The 20,909-nt window shown below is 40.3% G+C and overlaps 1 protein-coding gene across 1 annotated transcript in view; it reads right to left on the bottom strand.

Moving 5' to 3' along the window:
- Window positions 1–506: 506 nt before the first annotated feature.
- Window positions 507–20,909, bottom strand: part of MYBPC3 (myosin binding protein C3) — a 148,959-nt gene continuing 128,556 nt past the window's right edge. The window contains exons 29-34 of the mRNA XM_043515805.1: window positions 17,577–17,772; window positions 8,133–8,272; window positions 7,394–7,553; window positions 6,682–6,818; window positions 3,067–3,253; window positions 507–877 (exon numbers count right to left, since the gene is read on the bottom strand). Coding sequence (XP_043371740.1) covers window positions 855–877; window positions 3,067–3,253; window positions 6,682–6,818; window positions 7,394–7,553; window positions 8,133–8,272; window positions 17,577–17,772 — 843 coding nt within the window. The 3' untranslated portion in view covers window positions 507–854. The remainder of the gene's footprint in view (window positions 878–3,066; window positions 3,254–6,681; window positions 6,819–7,393; window positions 7,554–8,132; window positions 8,273–17,576; window positions 17,773–20,909) is intronic.

Genomic DNA, 20,909 nt, shown 5'->3' on the forward strand with positions numbered 1-20,909 from the left:
GATACAAAATTAAAATCAGCTTTTGCTGAATTCATCATAAACTTTGTGGTTTGAAATAGTCTTGTATGCTTTACTTCCTGACTGCACTTTTCAATGTCTCTCCTGAGACAGAAAGCTAGTTCTGAATTTGAGTTCTTTCATGCTGTTTTGTAATTCAGTTGTAGTAATATCTGAAAAACAGAGTTCATGCTAGTGTAATTTACCAGACCAGAAGATGATTAGTAAATAGATAGCAGGGACTATCTTGTATACAACAAGCAGTGCAATAGCCTAGACCAGATATTCTCCAATAGCGTTCCATGGACAAGCTGGGATCTGTAGAGGCCTTTCTGAGTCCACAGGTGTAAACATTTTGAGAATCAGGTGTTGGAGTTTGGAAGAGGAAAGAGATCCCTGTGAGGTCTCTCTTTTATCTAGGGTCTTGTGGGGTGATAAAGTTGAAGCACTAGAACAAACGACCTGCTAGGTATTTCTGAGCAATACAAGTATTCCATCAGGAATTTCAGAATTCTGAAAGTGACAAAAGAGGAAAAGGAGAGGATTTATTTTAGCATTGGAGGGTTGATGTTAGTGTTTGTGTTCATTTGAGGGGTGGTGGATCAGTTTTGCATTTAGCTTTAATGTTTCTGTCCTAAAGGAGAATCTCTAGTGTTAATGGAGAAAATATTTCTATTTCCCCTGCATGGTTATTAGGGACAATAACACTTCAACAATTCTGAGACGGGAAACGTGAAATTGTGTAGCTAAACAGAACATCTTTCTCCCCCATTAAATGACACTTAAAGATGCTCAGAGCTTTAGGTGTACATGGGTCTACCCATTATTCATTTTCTTCTTTTGTCCTTTCCTTCTCTTCAAATTCCAACCCCAACACCACCTGAGACAGAAAGAGAAGAGAGAGAGAAAGAGAGAGGTTGGTCACAAACAAGTGTGATGTTTATGATAACCATTTTATTTTTAAAAGTTTAAAGTGCATTGTACACTTTCAGATATATGTATGAACAACAGTTTTTAAACTTAACATGATTCTTAAACTACTACATCCAGATACTGTGTTACAAATTAGCCTTGTACTAATTAGTGGTGCACATGGAACCACTGCTGTGGTTCTCCTACACAAACAACTTTCAGTGAATTAAAAAAGGAAATGTTCCAGTAGGATTATTCCATTATCCTTACAAATTGTTTAAGCCTGTGAGGGGCAGGAGAGTCTTTAATACCCTCTAACTTGAATGGGAGTCCAAAAAAGGCACTTTGCAGGAATATGATTTAAATGCAGTGATTTAAAAAAAAATCGTATTGATTGACCCATAAACTGTGGATTTTCATAAATGGCTCTGAATGGACCTGTTTTCTACCTACCCAGCTTTATTCATCATTATTTTACCCAGTGCTAACTAATTATTTTCCTTAAGTTATTTTGTTTCATACCTTGAATTGGTGATGAACTAAGGTTTAGAGTTTTACTGAGGTGCTGGAGGAGGTAAAAGAATTAAGAGATAGTGAGACACACCATAGAAGTTGAACTGCAAAATTAAGACATAGCACTAATTAAAGCTTAAAAAAGAGGATGGGGGCAGAGAGAGAGAATTTTACAGTGGTCATTTTCTCCCTCACAATCATGGGGAGACTTAACATGCCCAAGACAGACTCCAAGAAAAAGAGGACTTAAAATTTCAATTACTATATTTTAAATATTTTTCCATGTTTAACAGGGAGTACTCCTCTTACACGGCTCCAAACATTTAACTCTGTCATTTGCATTCACTTTCAAATGTTCTGTCACTAAAATGCTTTCTACTGCAACTACCTGTGAAGAGAGTGACCATCTCTCTAGTGGACATATACCACCTTTTTCTTCTTGGGCCATATTATTATTAGTTTTAAAAAGAACACTGTACGTACTTTTCTCCATTGAGGTGAACTACAGTTACTCTTGTTGCTATTGTATTCAAATTACCACGTTTTTGTCCTTATATTGGAACATAGTTGAATCATATTTTTTCTAGCATTTTTGTTTGTACGCATAACAATTTTTAATGATGTAATACCATTTTGATTGGAAGAAGTCAATCTCCTTGTATAGAAAGGACATCTCTACCAATCGCTATTCCACACACGTCCTGTTGGCAGTTCGTTCTGTTTCTGAAATTTATTTGTATGCAAAGCACCATGCATGCTTATGGTACTTTATAACTCTTATTATGGTTTTTCTAACAATATTTAGCCTAAAATGTTCCCTTTTGCAGTGTAAGTGTTTGTCTGACTTCAGCTAGTAGTGAAAATAAGTTATCAATATTCTTTTTTATAATTGCTTGTAATGTAACAGAGCTTATATTTACATATTTTTGACAGCTATTGCATCTCATCACTTTTGAGGCTCTTAGGAATATCAGTTTTGAAATATAGAGTATTGTCTATAGCAGCAGTTCTCAAACTGTGGATCAGAACCCCAAAGTGGGTCACAACTCCATGTTAATGGGGTCACTAGGGCTGGCGTTAGACTTGCTGGGGCCCGGGGCCCAAGCCCCAGCCCCACCGCCTGAGGCCAAACCCAAGGGTGGCGGATCTCAGGCTTCAGCTTTGGACCCCCTGCTCTGGGGCAGTAGGGCTCAGGCGGGCTCAGGCTTTGGTCCCCCTTCCTGGGGTCATCGAGTAATTTTTGTTGTCAGAAGCGGGTCGTGGTGCAATGAAGTTTGAGAACTCCTGGTCTATAGGACAGTACTGTTGTCCACAGCATACTGTTTATTAATTCAGCTTGTGACATTCATTCCAATGTCTCATGCCTTCTTCTGGAATATTAACAATAATGGGAGCTTAATAGCTCCCGTCTTCTTGTCCTAGAGTACCTTGCCCTTGAATACCTAACATATAACAAAGTTCTACCACAGAATTCTACCATATTTTCACCTGTTCCTATGGAGACATTCACTTATTCAGTGGACTTTAGCTTCTGCCCCCCAGATATCAACCATTTTTGCTTAAAGGGAAGCTATGGTTGTTGGAGAAATTAATTATCCGTTCATTTAAAGGAGAATATTGTCTCCTTTACAGAAATCTGGTTACCTCTGACATCCAATCTGCACTCTATTTCAGCTTCACCACATTCATTCACAGCTTTACAGGTGTAAAAGCCTCCATCAAAGGGAGTAGGCTTTCGTATCTCCAGGGTCAATACCCCTTGCTTGCTGAACATACGATACTTGGCATCTCCAGAGAGATCCACTTTGTTCTTGTACCAGAATATCTTTGGCTGAAGAACATAAAAACAAAAGTTAGGAAGTTGAAGATTTATGGCTGCCTGTGCAATCTTAATACAGCCCCCTTAGTTGCACTATGATACTATTTTTAATTACATGATTCCATATTGTTGTTTTCATAAGACCCTGACTCATTCACTACTTAAGATGGACAATGCTCAGAAAATAGATAACTTAGCAATTCAATATTTCTTTTTATCTTCATTCAGTGTGTAGCTCTGTAACTTGTTTACTGCACACTATACAAACCCTGCACTGTCTACAGAATTATTAATTCCCTCTTGGGCTTTTTTTTGGGTGCTCATCACCATAACATATGAGTGCTTTACAAACATGAATGGATTTATCCGCACAAAATGCCTGTGAAATGATATGGTATTATAAGTTCCATTTACAGATGAGGAACTGAGAGACAGAGATATTTTAGACCAAAATTGTGAGGCCTGCTAATTTTGCCTAACTTGAAGTATCTAGGGCTTGATTTTTTTCAGCATAATTATCATTTTATATCATGTTCAAAGCATAGCTCCAGTTAACTTCAGTTGTAAGTGATCAGCACTTGTGCAAATCAGGCCCCTGGTGTCTCAAGCTGAACATTCAGAAAAGGAAGAACACAGAAACTATGACACTAGTGAGTAACTTCCAGACCATCCTCCTGCAGTTGCTGTCACATTAACTATACATCTTCCAATTTCCTGCAGAAAACAGAGTTGTTTACTACAAAACCCTGAGCACCATCCATCTTGTGCACTGAATGAGGCAGAGGTCTTGTAGGAAAAAAGTATGTGATCACGTAACTAAAGGCTATAAAAATGTATACACATAAGAGGGCTGAATTAAGGTTGCATGATCAGTCTAAGTTCTGTCATTTCGTAGCTTTTGGGTTGAACCTTAACAATTTATAAACATAGTTTATCTTGCATGTAATTTCCTAGGTTTCCAAAAAAGCAAATGGAAAAAAATAAACTCCATGTGGAACCATATTAATCCATATGTGGTTTACCACTAGTATTCCACTTTTAAATCCTCACCACAGATCTCTACCATTGGAGGTATCTCAGTTCCTGGTAGACTGTGGGTCAGTCACTAAAGGGGGATGAGATACAGTTTTTTTATCAAAAAGAAAGGGAGTACTTGTGGCACCTTAGAGACTAACAAATTTATTTGAGCATAAGCATTCGTTAGCTACAGCTCACTTCATTGGATGCATTCGGTGAATGAAGTGAGCTGTAGCTCACGAAAGCTTATGCTCAAATAAATTTGTTAGTCTCTAAGGTGCCACAAGTACTCCCTTTCTTTTTGTGAATACAGACTAACACGGCTGCTACTCTGAAACCAGTTTTTTATCACTGAGTTTGCCACCTGTTTGCTGAGGACAAAGGAATATTGGGACTTAGGAATCCTGAGTTCAGTTTTGAGTTCTGTAGGGGAGTGTTCTGTGGCTGTTACAGATTCTTTTGTCCCTGTTTCCTTCTACTTGTGTCCCCTACCATCTCCCCTGCTTCTGTCCCTCTCTGCTCAAATCCCCCAAGTCTGTCCCTGTCCACTTCTGCTCCTATCCCCTAGTCTGTTCCTCCTCCTTCCACCCTGCTTATTATCCCTCTGCTTCCTCCTTCTCTTTCATGCTGCCTGGGTGCCAGGAGGGGAAGCATTGTGAGACCAGGAGGGAAAGTCTCCGTAATCTCAGTTGTAGTGCATAGTATTCATAGCTGCATGAATGCAGGCTATCAAGTACATTTGTTTCTGATACGTTTTTCCCTTCTGATTGCAGTGTGGGACTAAAGAAAGTCTTATATTTTTGCAACCAAGATGGTGGAATAAAAATTTAAATGAAAATAATGTTTCTTGCACTGTGACTCATGTTTATCCTCTGTCTCTAAACCCAGTGGAATCTTTAATGCAGCACTAGGATTTAAACAGTAAGAACCAAACCTTTGTGGATCTGATTTGTTAGAATTAGCAGCCTTGGGCCTCAGTGTCCTCATCTGTAAAATTGGAATAATGATCTCCTTTGTAAAGTGCTTTGAGATCTACTGATGAAAGGTATTATTATTACTATTTTGTTATTGTATGTCTTTGGCCTCGTCTGCTTGATGAATCTTGTGCATCCATACTAGTCATGCTGAATCATATTAACGACACCTGCAGTTTTACTGTTCTTGAACAACTTTTTCCACCCTAGTATTTTTGTCAATAGCCCTCTTGCTCCTTCTGGATGTCCATCTCATGTCACAGTGCTATCTGGGCACGAATATTGGCATCTGCCTAGTGGCAGCATGTTCATGGAATACACTTTATACCTGAGACATCTTTGGTAGTATAGAGTTATCCAAAATGTCAAAGCTCTATCACCAGGAAGTGTTGCCTCTGAAAAAGATGCACAACAGCTGTCCAGTGTGTACAGAGCCATTTGTATGTGTCTTCTGGCAAGCATACAATTGGCATTGCAGGTGCAGAAAGGTGTCTTAGAGAGGCCACTTTGGAGTGATTGTTTGCGCTGTGGGATGGCAGGATGAGCAGGGGTTTGCATCAATTGTGCTAACATGGGAGGAAGAATCATCCAAACTGGGATTCAAATGACTGACTCATTTAATGACCACAAAAAGCATAATCTGGGGTGTTTGTGAAAATCATTGGTAACTGGAACAGTTGTGTATTGGATACAAGATGAGTTTCATTTGATTGAGGAGGAACAATTATTATTTAGCATGGTAAATTTCTTAAGTGTGTATAAGGCCCTTTCTCCCCTGGTTCAATCTGCTTTCAGAGATTGAATCTAATCTTAGCCTGTGGTTGATATTCTTTCTGATGCTTTTTCCTAATATCCATCAATAAGGTACAAAGTATAGTTCACCCTGAATAGAGCTCAGCAAGTAATTGAGAGTGAAGAAAGTGTTCCCTGCCTGAGATTTTTTTTTTATGCTGTCCCCTTGCGCATACATATTACAGCAGGGTATTTTACTACTTGATCACACAATACGCATTTAGAAACACTAAAAGTTACATAGGTGCACTGAAGGTAATAGAAAAAGATGTATTTCCTTTGCATTCTGTTAAGTGACTAGTATGTTGCGTTGTCCTTTGCTGTGCTGAAAGACCCAATTATATAATATATACATGGAAGGGGCCAGAGTTAACATTGCTATGCCAACTGTAATTTTCAACGTCCTGACTTGGGCATTTAAAAACGTAGGTTTCATGCTGTATCACTGTATTGCTTTTTTTGGTGTTTAGGTTTTTCACAGGAACACTGTTTACTTCTAGGGTGTAGAGGGATAGTATGGACTGGGATTGGTGTCCTATAATGTAGATCAATAATTAGAACAGTGTAATTACATGAAGCTGGCATGGATTTTAGGGTAGTTATAGTAGGCTTTTGACTTGTCACAATTATATAGATGAAAACTATTGTAATCTTTACCTTGGGGCTTCCTCTTACAGCACAGCTGAGCGTAACATTGTATCCAGAGATCACAGAACGGTTTACTAAGGGGTGAGTGAATTTGGGGGCTTCAGAGAAGTCATGCTCTTTGTAACTGGGTGGTTTATAAATGGTGCCTGCAATTCAAACAAACAGAGTAATCTAGTAAGAATTTTGTCTTAAATCTTGCCTAGTCAACACTGTCTACTTGTAATTTTATTTTATCTACGTTGTTTTAGGAAAGAAGTAGTGTTAAAACATCAGCGTTGTCAACTTTTGTGATGTAATGAGGTATTTTTTCCTAAAAGCCCTAGCTCCTGGAGTGCTAGGATTATGTGAGAATCTGTTTTCATTTAAAAAATAAGTTTCTAGCCCTCACGGTTTCATGGAAAAGCTTGAAAGAATGTACTCTAAAGACTGAAAACCCAGAAGATAATAAGAACCCCAAAATTTGTTTTTAATTTAATGACTTCTGGGGACCTATCTCATGATTCTTGTGGCTGAAAATAAAGAAATATGTCACAGTCTAATTGCATAAGGAGTCTAAAAGATTAGAAGCTGTAAGTGCCCAGTATTAAGTAATGAAAAAGTCTCTGCTCCTATGCCCAGTAATTCTGTACTCTGCTGTCTATAATGTATTACTCAACTTGCTAACTGTGGCTTATCTATGAGTCAGTCTTTTGTGACCTTTGTTTTAAAGAATGTGTGTTACCTGTCTTTTGTATGTAGGCAGGAGTTTTAGTTGTTGCAGCAGTTTCACTCAGGCCACACAAATTTTCACTGAAGACACGGAAATAATACTCATTCCCCATGATCAGGTCTGACACGACACAGTTTGTGCGTCGATAGTGGTCAAAAACAGTGTACCATTCCTATAATGAGATTGTACATTGTTAGAAAAAGTAGACTAACTTGAAAAAGGTTTAAAGAGTCAGAGATGGTGCTAGTTGTCGTGTAGAGACCTTCCTTGTCAGTGTTAATGAAGAAGACAGCCTACCAAGCAACGATGATTTTGGGAATGGATAACAATTCCTGATAGAGTAAGTGATAGCACACAGATTCCTTTAAGGGAAATTAAAAACCTTACATATTTTCTTACTTTGATCTTCATTCTGGCACAAAATTGTATATGTACTTGCATAAAACACAAAAGTTTCTATCCCTTATGGTTATTGCATATAAAACTTTGTAAACTATGGTAGGTCTGTCTTCCTAAGTCTTCAGAGACTGCTTTAGTACCCATAATCACAGATGAAATCAACATGACTCTACTCAATTTCAACATGTCTCTTCATAACAAAATAAAAAATCATGTCAATTGACACAAGCCCTGAAAGTGAATATGTAGTTTCTGGTTCAGCATCCTACTTCCATGCTCTACCTGGTCCTACTCTCATCCCACCCAATTTCAGTGACTTTAGGAATTATTGGCAAGCCTGAGTGTCTCTCACCATTGTCTTTTTGTCAGCCTTCTGGATTGTGTACCCTGAGATCTGTGCATTGCCATCATCTTGGGGTGGTTTCCACTCCAGAGCAACATTGAATCCCCACACATCTATGATTTTCACGTTCTGAGGTGGACCAGGTTTGTCTACAGAGGAAACAAGTCAGACAAACTCAGTTCTTGTTTCAGGATTTTTGATCTTCAGCATTTTCTTCCAAGCAGGAAAAAAATTGTTATTAAGTTGTGTAATTATCCCAAAGTAAAACATTTATTTTATGGAAAATTGAAGTTGAAAATTAAAACATGAAAATAAAAAAAAGTCAGTTAAGGTACCTGCACTATTCTTAATGCTATCCTTCTGCATGCTATTTAGAGTCAGGCAATCCATTTAACAAAAATAGGAACCACCCAAACCTAAACTTATCCTTTGACTCAAACAAGAAATTTTTGTGATGTTGAATGGGAGTTAACTCTTTTTGCCAGTCTTTTATTATACACAGTGTTCTCTGACTGAATTAATCAGTTTCTCAGTGAGAGGTCTTGTATGCACTGAGGGCAGTGTGTTGAACCACCTAGGCACTGGATCTATGTTTAGCTAGACTGATGAAGGCCAGACACTTAGGAATGCCTGAGCACTTTATAGAAGAGATTGTTAATGTCTCACCTATGGGAGAGTAAAAGCAATGTTTAAACAAGCTGTAGTCCTGCCCTTGTTGAAGAAACCAGTGTTCTACTTGAATATTGCCAAGTCTCTAACCTCCTGTCTCTGGGAACATCAATGAAAAGGTGGTGACAGGCCAACTCTAGCATCCAAAATCCTTAAACTCCTTGGATTGGTAGAATGGGTCCACACATTTCTTTCAGAGGGTGGGTGACTACTTCTTTTTCTTCCAGTGACTCAGCTGAGTCCCACAAGACTGAGTTTTGTCACTGCTCTTTTACACAGTCTATTTAAAGCTGATGAAACATTGTGATATATGGTGGCTACACTGTTATCAGTTTGCAGACAGTACTTAGATATATTTCTTGTCTTCAGAAGTATTCAGTCATATCCATGCTGTCCCAATGTCAGCCAGAGAGTGTGATTTGAATTGAGTTGATGTGGATTGGCAGAGAGAAACATTTTGAGGACCTTTAACCTGTCTCTTGATTGAGGGTATCTGCCCACCTACTGTTAAACTGGTTCATTCTCTTATTAGATTCTTAGATTAGGGTCTTATTAGATTCATCGCTGCACCAGACTCCCAGTTTTTATCAGTGACAGCAAATATTTTTTCATCCATGGCTGATCAAGAGGATAAGTACTTTAATATGCTTTCATCACCATGTTTATCTGTGCCTCTTTTGTACCTCTAGGCTAGATGAGTGCAATGCACTCTTTAGAGCTAACCAAGAACTTTTGACTAATACAAAATGAGGTTCTCCACCTTCTGGCTATAGGTGGGCCGTCATGAGCATGTTACACCTGTGCGTTTCTCTTTTCCATAGCGGACAGTCATTTCTGGGTGAAATTCAAGATGCTAATTTTCTACAAAGCCCTATATGGGCCAGGTTCTTGTTATCTTAGAGAGCCCCATTTCCTCTTTGCCATCTATTTCACTTCAGCTATCTTTCACAAGGATGAAGCTTGCAGGAGTGGAAGCCAGTAGGGGAGGGCTTTGTCTCTGGAATTTGCTCCTGTTGGAAATACTTCCAAGCCTAAACCTGACCACTTTTAAAATGTGCAGAATGGCATCAGGCTTTTCCACTTTCATGTCCACCCTCCGACCCCCATGATATAATCAGGTGACTCATGAAGGAGTAAAACGCACAGTCACACCTTAAACTGGATCATCTGTCTAGATGTGGACAAAGGAAACTGAAGGATTGACTTTTATCTTGGGAAGTCCACTGTAACCTTCAAATTGATATAAAAATGTAGGTATCATGCAGGAAGAAGGTTTTATCAGTAGTCTGCCCCTGTTCTATAAACTCATAGTCCCAGATAATTTCTGAAGCTTCCTCAGTGAAATCCATACCCAACTGAAGAACAAGAACTGGAAGATCTGGTGAAACTTTGACCTTGTACACTGGCTTCTGCTGTTGACCATGCTGGTACCTAAAAGCACCCTTGCATTCATCCCAGCACATCACTGTGGATTTCTGATAAAATGGAGCAGTAGGAAAGGAAACTAATGACACTGATAGAAAACTGGCAGTTAAACTCCAGCACAAGATTTTTCTCTTCTCTAGCTAATATATCATCAACTTTACATGTAATACCCTGTAAAATTTTCCATATTGTGAACCACTTTGTTAACGCAAACTGCTTCCTCCTATCCCAGCAACAAGCTCCTTTCAAAGAGCTGTCAACATTATAAGATCAGGACACCAGCAGCTATTCATGAGACTTAAAACACCTTTCCCCTTCCAAGGAATTTAGCTCCTTCACATAGCAAGAAACTATAGGACTGCTGGAAGAAATCTGATTCACTACTGACTATTGATCTGTGCCCATCATGGGCTAGTTAAAGACATCTGAGGACTCTTACAGAGATTGTCAACTCCACACCACCTTTGATGAGAGAAAGCTATCATCCACCTTAAAGCATACCACCGTCTGGCCTATTTACATTTAACTTCGACTTAACAAACTACTGCTTGTTGATTGACCTCTCATTTTTGAGCAAATGAACTTAGAAACTAGCTACAGGCTGCCTCCAAACACACCTATCACCAATATCCTGCATCCCTCCAACCTGGGTGTAAGGCCAAGCCAGAATCACGATAGCATTTTTAGCACAGAAAGATGATCACCTCCTGCCTGCAAACTGCAGAAAGTTCTTGCTCTTATTTCTGGATATGTCCGTGGCATTTCTACATAGATCATACTATTGTCCAGCGGTGCTAGAACAATTTTTATAGTGGAGTTGCTGAGAGCCATTGAATCAAATGGTAAACCCTGTATATAATGGAAACCACTTCAAGCCAGGGGATCTGAAAGCATCCCCAGGACCCCTAGTTCCAGCACCTATGCTACTGTCCTGCCTAGGAGACGGCAGGAATCCCTTGTAAAGTGCTGAAATGGCTCCATTTCTTCCTTTCAAGACAACAACAGAGTGTGGTGATGGAAAACTGCTCTTTTATCTCTGGAGCACTCAGGAAGTCCCATAAAGATTGATTCTCTCCTCCATCCTTCTTAACATATACCCAGAGTTGTAAAGGGAAATTGAGACATTGTTTTAAATGCCAGCAATATGCAGACAGCCCCCAATTTTAAGTTTTCCTTTGCCTTTTGACACAAATAGAATGATTTTCTAGCCCCCTCACTGCCTGGCTGAATAAGAGATGCGAATTCTGTACTAGCATGAATAGAAAAGAATCACAAAGGACTGAGTCAAAGGTTATTTATATTTGGAGCTTTCAAATGTTCGAACTGTTGTTTGTTGGTAACACTTCTGCACCCTCAAGAGCAGTGTGAAGTGATGATTTGGAATGCACATTTCAGACACAGAGTAGAAACTACATCTAAATGCATTTAACTAAAAAGGCTCCTGGAATTTTGGGGAAATGATTGATAAAAGTACAGAACTGTATTTCCATTTTAGTTTCCAGGCTCTGTAAAATATAGATACTTCTGCCATCTCACAGGGTATCGTGAAAGATTAATTCAGTGTTTGTGAAGTGTTCAGCTACTACAGTGGTTCTGACTTCAATTTTTGTAGCCATCTCAAAAATCAGTTTGAGTGGAGAAGTCGTAACTAGTCATGTAATGGATAAAAACTACAACTCTGTAATGAATAAAAATACCTAGGGACGCAAAGATAGGGCAAAAAATTGACAGAGCCAGAATTGAGATGAATTGGCTAAGTGAAACAAACCAATATTGTGGAGGACTGTTTTGTGTAATTGAAACCTATAAGGGATGATATTCTACAGAACAGTGATAAATTCAACCCTTAAACAAACCTAAGTGGATTGCTAGGTATACTGTGGCTTTCTGTGCCAAAGCATAGTATACCAACTCACTTCGCAGGCATACGTGAGCCACCAGGGCTATGCTGAAATAAGGCAAAAACAGTTAAAGCCAGCTATTTCCAGCTGCTAATCTTTGGAGCTGAGTTGCAAGTTGGACGAAGGCTTTGCTCTTTCTCTCTTGCTCGTCTTCCACCCTCTCTTTCACACCAGCAGTTCAAAGTAAAACTCTTCCACCTCCACATCTATCAACAACTGCCTTAATTCTTTTTTGTCTCTCTTTCTGAAGTACAGAACATAGAAACAGCGATAGCAGCAGCACTGCCCATCAAATATGGAAATGTGTCATGTTGGATTGGAAGTTTTAAAAACTGCAATCTGCTATAGCAAGAAAAATGTCAGTCTGTCATTTCTATATTGAATAACACCTTCACACTCATGTAAATATAACAGTTCTACACCATATGCCTATGTATCTGCCTGTGTGTAAAACCTCTACAGCAACCCCACTACTTGTGAATCTACCAGTACCTAACAATATTGGACCAGATGACTGTTACGTTTGTTTAGAAATTATTCATTTGTGTTCTTATCTGTATATACACAAATGAATAATTCTAAACAATTTCTCCTTTGTTTCTGTCTTGACATCAAAGGCTGGTGTTAATAGCAGGAAGTATGTGTGATGCTTGCAGACAAGGTGCCAGCTCATACCAAGGACTTTAGGCCCCAACTGAACACTGATGAATGTCTAGCTGGAAACCCGTCTGGCTAATCTGTGTGTTAGTATAATTAAAATAGTATTAGATTTATAAAAATGTGTTTAGACTTTATGAAATGGTTGTAGGATGCTGAATGTATTTATCTCACTTAAGGTTATATTAAGGTATGCATTGCAAACCTCTAACTATGACCTGGTCTACACTACAGAACTAGGTTGATGCAAAGCAGCTTATGTTGACCTAACTATGTGAATGTCTATGTTAAATTTCACTCCCGCTGATGTAACTGCTCCACTACGCTGATTTAAGTCCAATTCCGCAAGAGGCATAGAGTCAGTGTCGATGTAGTTAGGTTGACACAGTGTCAGTGTAGATCCTGCATTGCTTACATCAACTTTTACTGGCTTTCAGAAACTGTCCCACAATTCCCCATACTGACAGCACAGTTGGTACAAGTGCTCCTGGTGAGGATGCTCACTGCCAACACAAGGAGCAAAGTGTAAACACGCACCAGCGATGTATTACTGCTGCGGCTGTATGCTGATGTAAGAGAGGTCAACTTAATTTTGTAGTATAGACATGTCCTGTAATTCACCAAATAGGAAAGAAGCATTAATTAATGTAAAGGCTGGATTCCTATCAAAGATGCTAGGTCCTGCAGACAAGAAGTTCCATTGAAACCAAATGAGCCATTGTGAAACATTAAAGGACAAAGACTGTGGGTTGCTCCCCCACATCCATGAAGAGGAGGTGTGCACGAGGACTTGTCCCATGATCTTGAACTATGGGGAAGGGGATAAAAGTTCCTGACAAGAAGAAACTGGGTCTATATGCTGCTTGGACTTTGAGAGGGCAAGATTTCTAAGCATAATCTCAGGATCCTCAGTGCTTGGCCTGGGTTAGTCATAAAGGACTTAAAGAATTTGCTTATGATAGAAGCTTCTACCATCCTTTGAACTTAAGACTGTAACTCATTTGTGTATGTATGTTTACCTGCTTTAACCTTATTAATAAATCTTTAGTTAATGTATTATAGGACTGGCTACAAGCGTTTTTTTGGGTGTAAGATCTAAGGTGCAGTTGACCTGGGATAAGTGACTGGTCCTTTGGGACTGGGAGTAACTTGAATATTATTATGATTTTTGGGACCATCTATCACAACGGCAGGCTTACTTGGCAATATAGACCAAAGTACCTAAGTGGACTCTGTCTGACTCTGTGTTCAGGCTGTTACAGTGCTTGAGGAGTTCACACTTGATACTTGGTTGCTGAAATCTAAGTATAGATCACCCAAACAGAGTTTGGGGTTTGTGCTCTGCTTCTTAACAGTCTGTCCTGAAGTTGGTACTCACACTTCTGAGCCACTTCAAACAGCCTGAGAGTGTATAGTTCTCTTTCTTCTCTGGGGATGAAAGGGACTTACTTCAGGACAGTCCAGTTTTTGGTTGCCTGCTTTCTCACCCCAGTCCCCAAAAGGTAAGAGCACATGAGGCTGTAGGCATTAATCCCTCAGAAAGTAGACATCTGTCAAGGAAGATTAACTGATTTATCAAAGGATCAGTGATTGATGTATTGGTTCTTTGACAGCCAGGCTCTGTCACCCTTCCAGCTGACCTATGCATGCTGTTACATAGCAACTGTAGCACTGCCATCAATAAAAAACAGCCTGCCTGTTTCTCCCACGTTTCGCTCCTGCCAAGAACATAAAAATCTGGAGAGCAGAAGGTGCTGTTGACAGAAGTGAAGTAGGGCAGCTCTGATGAATGAGGGGCTGAGCCAATAATTTAAATGCATTGTTTGGCTGCAGAAGGCTCTGCAAATATCCGAGCCCTTTCAGTGATCAGTAGGAGATTAACTGAAATTTATTTAATGTTGTGGCAAAGATATCCACCTAAGAATTTAGAAATCTTACACCAGTCCTGCAGGCCTGGTACATCTTAATAAGTGTAATAAGATTACTCACACTTTGTCAGCCATTAAGTTTCTATGGGAAATGGTTCTCTGACAACTGATATATATATTGTGACAGGGTCGGGCTAGATGGCTATAGGAGAGTAATAGAAGGCAGATATATTAGCTCCAGGCTAAATAGGTCCCTTTTCCCTGGGTAAGGTAACAGGGAAGGTTGCAGAACAATCGGGAACCTTCTGGAGACAATTAAGACAGGCTGATTAGAACACCTGCAGCCAATCAAGAAGCTGCTAAAATCAATTAAGGCAGGCTAATCAGGGCACCTGGGTTTTAAAAAGGAGCTCACTTCAGTTTGTGGTGTGCGTGTGAGGAGCTGGGAGCAAGAGGCACTAAGAGCTGAGAGTGAGAACGCGGACTGTTGGAGGACTGAGGTGTACAAGCATTATCAGACACCAGGAGGAAGGTCCTATGGTGAAGATAAAGAAGGTGTTGGGAGGAGGCCATGGGGAAGTAGCCCAGGGAGTTGTAGCTGTCGCACAGCTGTTCCAGGAGGCACTCTAGACAGCTGCATTCTACATGGCCCTGGGCTGGAACCCGGAGTAGAGGGCGTGCCCGGGTTCCCCCCAAATCCTCCCAACTCCTGGTCAGACCTGGAAGAGTCGACCTGGACTGTGGGTTCAGAAAAACGGCCAAGCTGAGGGCTGCCGTGAAACTCCAAGGCGAGCAAATCCGCCAATAAGCGCAAGACCCACCAAGGTAGAGCAGGAACTTTGTCACAATATGTAAAATATAAAGTCATTTTTACGATATATAAAATGACTATATATATCATGATATATAAAATGACTCTCTCTATATAAAGTCATTTTTATGGTATGAGATGTACCAAACATTGGAAGGAAAATACTTAGTATTGTCGTACAGGACCAGAGCATGCCTTAGGTCAGGAGTGGGAAAACTATAGCCCAGGGGCTGCATCCGGCCCTCCAGACATTTTAATCCAGCCCTTGAGCTCCTGCTGGAAAGCAGGGTCTGGGGCTTGCCCCGCTCCAGCACTGCAGCCAGGGAGCGGGCTTGGGGGCTTTCCCTGCTCTGCGTGGCTCCTGGAAGCAGCGGCATGTCCCCCCTCTGGCTCCTATGTGTCGTGGCGGCCAGAGGCTCCGCATGCTGTCCCCACCCCAAGTGCTGCCCCCGCAGCTTCCATTGGCCGGGAACCACGGCCAATGGGAGCTGCAGGAGCAGCATGGAGTGTGCGGTTGCCTGGCCGCGCCTCTGTGTAGGAGCCGGAAGGGGGACATGCCGCTGCTTCTGGGAGCTGCTTGTGGTAAGCACCGCCTGGAACCTACACCCCTGGCCCCCTCCCACGCCCCAACCCCTGCCCAGTTCCTGATCCCTCTTCTGCCCTCAAACCCCTCGGTCCTAGCCCGGAACACCCTCCTATACCGCCAGCCGGAGCCCGCACTGACTCCCGAACCCCACCCTCCAATTTTGTGAGCATTCATGGCCTGCCATACAATTTCCATACCCAGATGTTGCCCTTGGGCCAAAAAGTTTGCCCACCCCTGCCTTAGGTCCTTTTGTGTCTAAAACCATTAGGTGCTCACTCTTGCCATCTTTATCCTATATATATCTTAAAATTTTTAAAATTTTCAACAATATGCAATAAGCTCCATATATCAGTTCTAAACGGTCAGAAATTATATTAAATAATAAAATTCAATAAAATTACAAATTCCCAGAAAGATATTGACAACTGGAGGAAATTTAAGGAGAACAAAAATGATTGGGTCTGAAGGAAGTGATTTAACCTTTCCTCCTAGAAAAGCACAATATTTATAATATGGCTAAGCAACATTTTACTCTTAAAATATTTGCAGATGGTTAACAGCAAAGATAAAATATTACTTTGTATTATTAGTATTTAGCATTAACATTATTTAGTATGTTACATAGAACTATAACAGAATTCTTGCTGTCTATGAGATATATATTAGTCTGTGAATAGTCTTTCAAGAAAATTTATGACAGGTTTCAGAGTAGCAGCCGTGTTAGTCTGTATTCAAATTTGTTAGTCTCTAAGGCGCCACAAGTACTCCTTTTCTTTTTAAGAAAATTTATGAAAGTGCTATTAAAATGAGAGTAGAAATGTGCAGTACAGAACAATTCTGCACTAGGCTACAAGGGATGGACTGTCTTAGGGCTTGCTTATGGGATATGTTACTCTGCACCAGAGGGCTGTAAATTCTAGTGTACCATTAATGTGTTGTTTACTAACTGGACTTGTGGACACTGCTGGCACCCACTAAACATTCTGTGGTGTGTGTTAAGGTAGTCCTGTGAAGAACTACACTAACATGCACTAGGGAGCTTTTCGTACGTGTCAGCAGTGTCCACACAACCAGTAAGTCCATGACATGCTCATATGAACTAAAATTTACACCTACTGATGTGGACTAATGCATCATGTAGACAAGCCCTTATCTGATCTAATAGGTCTTTCCATCTTGGTCTGCTATAATTGTATTAGACAAGTATTCTCTGAATTCTTTTAGAAAATTAGGGTAAATTCACACGCTGAATAAAGTAGAATCCTCCTACTAATATATTAGCGCCCCTCTCTGACTCTGGGAGGAGTAGAATAATACACATACTGGTCCCATGATATTTTGCATTTACAACCCCTGGGTGTAGAAGGATCATGACACCAGCATACTAATTCCTGGATTCATATTTCCTACCTGTAGTAAAATCATACATAAGCCCACCAGGGCTGGGATCCATACTTTCTACTTCTGTGTGCAGAAGGATACACATACTAATTCCACAATTTTAAATGTTGAGCTTTAGAGTCACCAGTTTCTTACCCATTATCTGCATGGTAATAGCAACCTTATCATTCATGTTTTCTATCTGAACTTCCACTTCATATGTCCCTGAGTGGTGATGCTCAGCCTTCCGAATGAACAGGATAGTGTCTGTGGTGCTGTTCCGAATTCCCACCTCTTTGGCGTCTAGTGTTCGACCATCTTTTGTCCAAGTGACTTTGGGTCTAGGTTTACCCTGTGGGAAGAAAAGAGCATGTTTATTCTCTGGACAACAACAGATTTGCTTTTTTCAGGGTCTTTTTTGGTCTATAAAAATAGAAGAATTAATCTCAGGTGCAGTACTGATAGATGAATGTATGATTCTTTGGCTGCTTCTCCATTTCCTGGGCCCCTCCAGAAATTTCTCTTCCATCCTCGTGGGTCAATAGCATGTTCTGACTGGGTAATGTAGATATAACACAGATATTTTAACAGAAGTCATTCTGGGAACAAACACTGACAAAAGAGTGAAGTTACCTTCTCCTTTGAGATTAATTAGGAGAGCTAGCTATCTCAATGCCCCTTTTCTTTGGAGGATGAAAAAATTGAGAGCACGTGGAAGATGAACAACAGAAACCTCATGTGTTTTCTCTTGAGGCTGTTACTCCAGCTACTGTTCCTCCCACCAGTCCCTGACTCCCTTCTCCAGTTGCTTTCAAGGCCTTTCAGAAGCTCTTGTCCAGAACTGCAGTGTCCTTGGATCTAGAATTTTACTAGTGCAGGACAAATCACATAAACTGATATATTTCACTCCAAACAGTCAGGCACAGTGGCTGTGCCCATAAATGAAGACATTCTGGAGCCAATAAAAGCTCTATAACGTACACTTCCATTAATACCAGCCACTTCCAAGATAGCTGATATTTAGCTCCTCAAAAGTGCTTTCGGTGTTTTTTTTCAATCCTACATTGGGGTTCCTATTGTTTCAGCAGCCTAAGAAACATCCAAACAATTTGGCCCTCAAAAGTACATCCCTAGAACTTCTGGGCAGGGACCCTTATTCATTAGGCACCTTACAATCCATTGTACTACCACATTTGCTAGTTAACTGATTTATTCAACTGGGACAAACTGGTCTCCTCTTCTTGATCAGCTGCTTGAGGACACTAGAAATGAGGCAAAAAAAGTCTCACAAAGTCTCACTCTGTCAAGCTGTCTGAAAAGTGGCTCATGAACGTGCATGACCATCTTATGGCAGTCTGTCAAGAACAAGGGCACAAACCGTCAACTGGTTGTGTGTTCTATAATTAGATTTCACCAATGAAATATCAGATGTGAACTCCTCAAGCACTATACCAGACTTAACATGGAGTCAGACAATTGTCTTAAGCACTGCGGTCTATCTTGCCACCCAGGAAAGCCTGCCTTTGTGATAGATGGTCCCTTACACCAAAAATCACATCAATGTTCAGGTTACTCCCAGTCATTTACCCCAGGTCAATTGTACCTCATATCTCAAACCAAAGACAATGCTTGTATCCAATCCTATAATACACTAACTACACGTTTATTAACTAGGAAATAGAACTTAGTTATTTACAAGGTTAAAGCAAGTAAATATACACATATTAATGAATTACTTCCGGAGGGTGCGGTTTCCAGCTTCATAACAAATACTTTAATAGTTACAAAGCAAACACTTATATATTACCTTATAATGTGGGATACAGATATTATAAAGTGATATTAGTGAATGCAGCAACTCACAAGCATTTCATAAAGTCCAAACACTAAACACATTCTTAGAAACTTAACATCTATTTTAAAAATGCTAACACACTAGTTTCCAGCTATGCATTTGTAAATGTTCAGTGAGGTTTAAGGGCATTGGCATGAGCTGGCACCTGGTCTGCCAACATCACATACTCCTTTCAGGCAGCAATGAATGCTTCTGACAAGCTGCCTTCCCATTTGCCATTGCAGTAACTATGCAAAGATCCTCTGAGCTACAGTCCTCCAGACTTCTCAAGATGCTGCAGAAGCACCATCGAGGAGCTGTGCTTCGAAGGTCCTGAGGTCTTTAAATCAAGATGATTCTCTGCTTACTCTGAGAGACTCAAGAGCATCCTTTAGGTTTTCTTTGCCACTACAAGGAAGTTCTCTTTTAGATACAAGTACCTTCAGGCAAAGGTCTGGCCAGAATGTATACTAAAACACCCACTGAGCCACCTGGAAAGTAACCACACTATTCTAGGAATAGGATCTTTACTCTGTCCTCTGGATCATTAGTTGTTGCATTAGAATGCAAGCAGTAAGTTTGATGGTCAGTTTGAGAGCCTTGGACTAGACCATTTTACAGATCTCTTCCATTTTCTCCCCCATTTTGCAACGCCTTATTTCTTCCTGCCATTGAATAGAATCACCTCAGACCAATGGATTCTCAAAGTACCAGACAAGGTTTCTTCATCCTATTCCAGTCCATAGCTGCCTCCCTCCCTTTTCATCCCATTTCAGGGACCCTTCTGAGGATAAACTTGAAAGAAGAAGTGGTCTCTTCTCTTCAACTGCGGGCCATAGAAGAAGTTTAAAACAATTTAAATGAAAAGGATTCTATTCCTGTTAGTTTCTGATTCTCAAAAGGAAGGGAGGATTAAGTCTTATCCTGGATTTTAGGCATTTGGTATACTTTTTTACTCATCTTAAGTTCTTACTTTCCATCCTCCCCTACCTAGATATGCATAACTAGTTCACTGCTCTCAGTTGAAAGGACACATATTTCCACACTATCATCTATCTGTTTCATAGGAAGTACCTCCATTTCATAGAATCAACGGTAGCAATATTGGATCTCTCCATTTGGTCATATCACAGCTCCAAAGGTCTTCACCAAATGCTCAACAGTAATTACAGTCCATTTCAGAAGAGCGGGAATCCACATGTATCCCTGCTGATTCAAGGCAAATCCTTTCAGGATGCTTCATCAATTCAGGAAATTGTTCCAGATTCTGGGTCTCTGAGATTACCAAAATCAACACTCACACTTGGAGTTCAGAGGCATGGCCTTAAATTCCAACCTAGCCAGCGGATTAGCCTGAACATCATCTACAATACTCAAATATGCCCATAATAAGACAGGTATAGCATGCTAAGGCTCCTGGGTCATATGGCTTCATGCACCTATGTGACCACTTTGCTCCCCTACAAAGGGTGACTAAAGAGGGACTGGTTTCAGAGTAGCAGCCATGTTAGTCTGTATCCACAAAAAGAAAAGGAGTACTTGTGGCACCTTAGAGACTAACAAATTTATTTGAGCATAAGCTTTCGTGAGCTACAACTCACTTCATCAGATGCCTGCAGTGGAAAATACAGTGGGGAGATTTTATATACACAGAG

Source organism: Dermochelys coriacea, chromosome 6, assembly GCF_009764565.3.
Source record: "Dermochelys coriacea isolate rDerCor1 chromosome 6, rDerCor1.pri.v4, whole genome shotgun sequence".
In the NCBI taxonomy this organism is placed as follows: Eukaryota; Metazoa; Chordata; order Testudines; family Dermochelyidae; genus Dermochelys; species Dermochelys coriacea.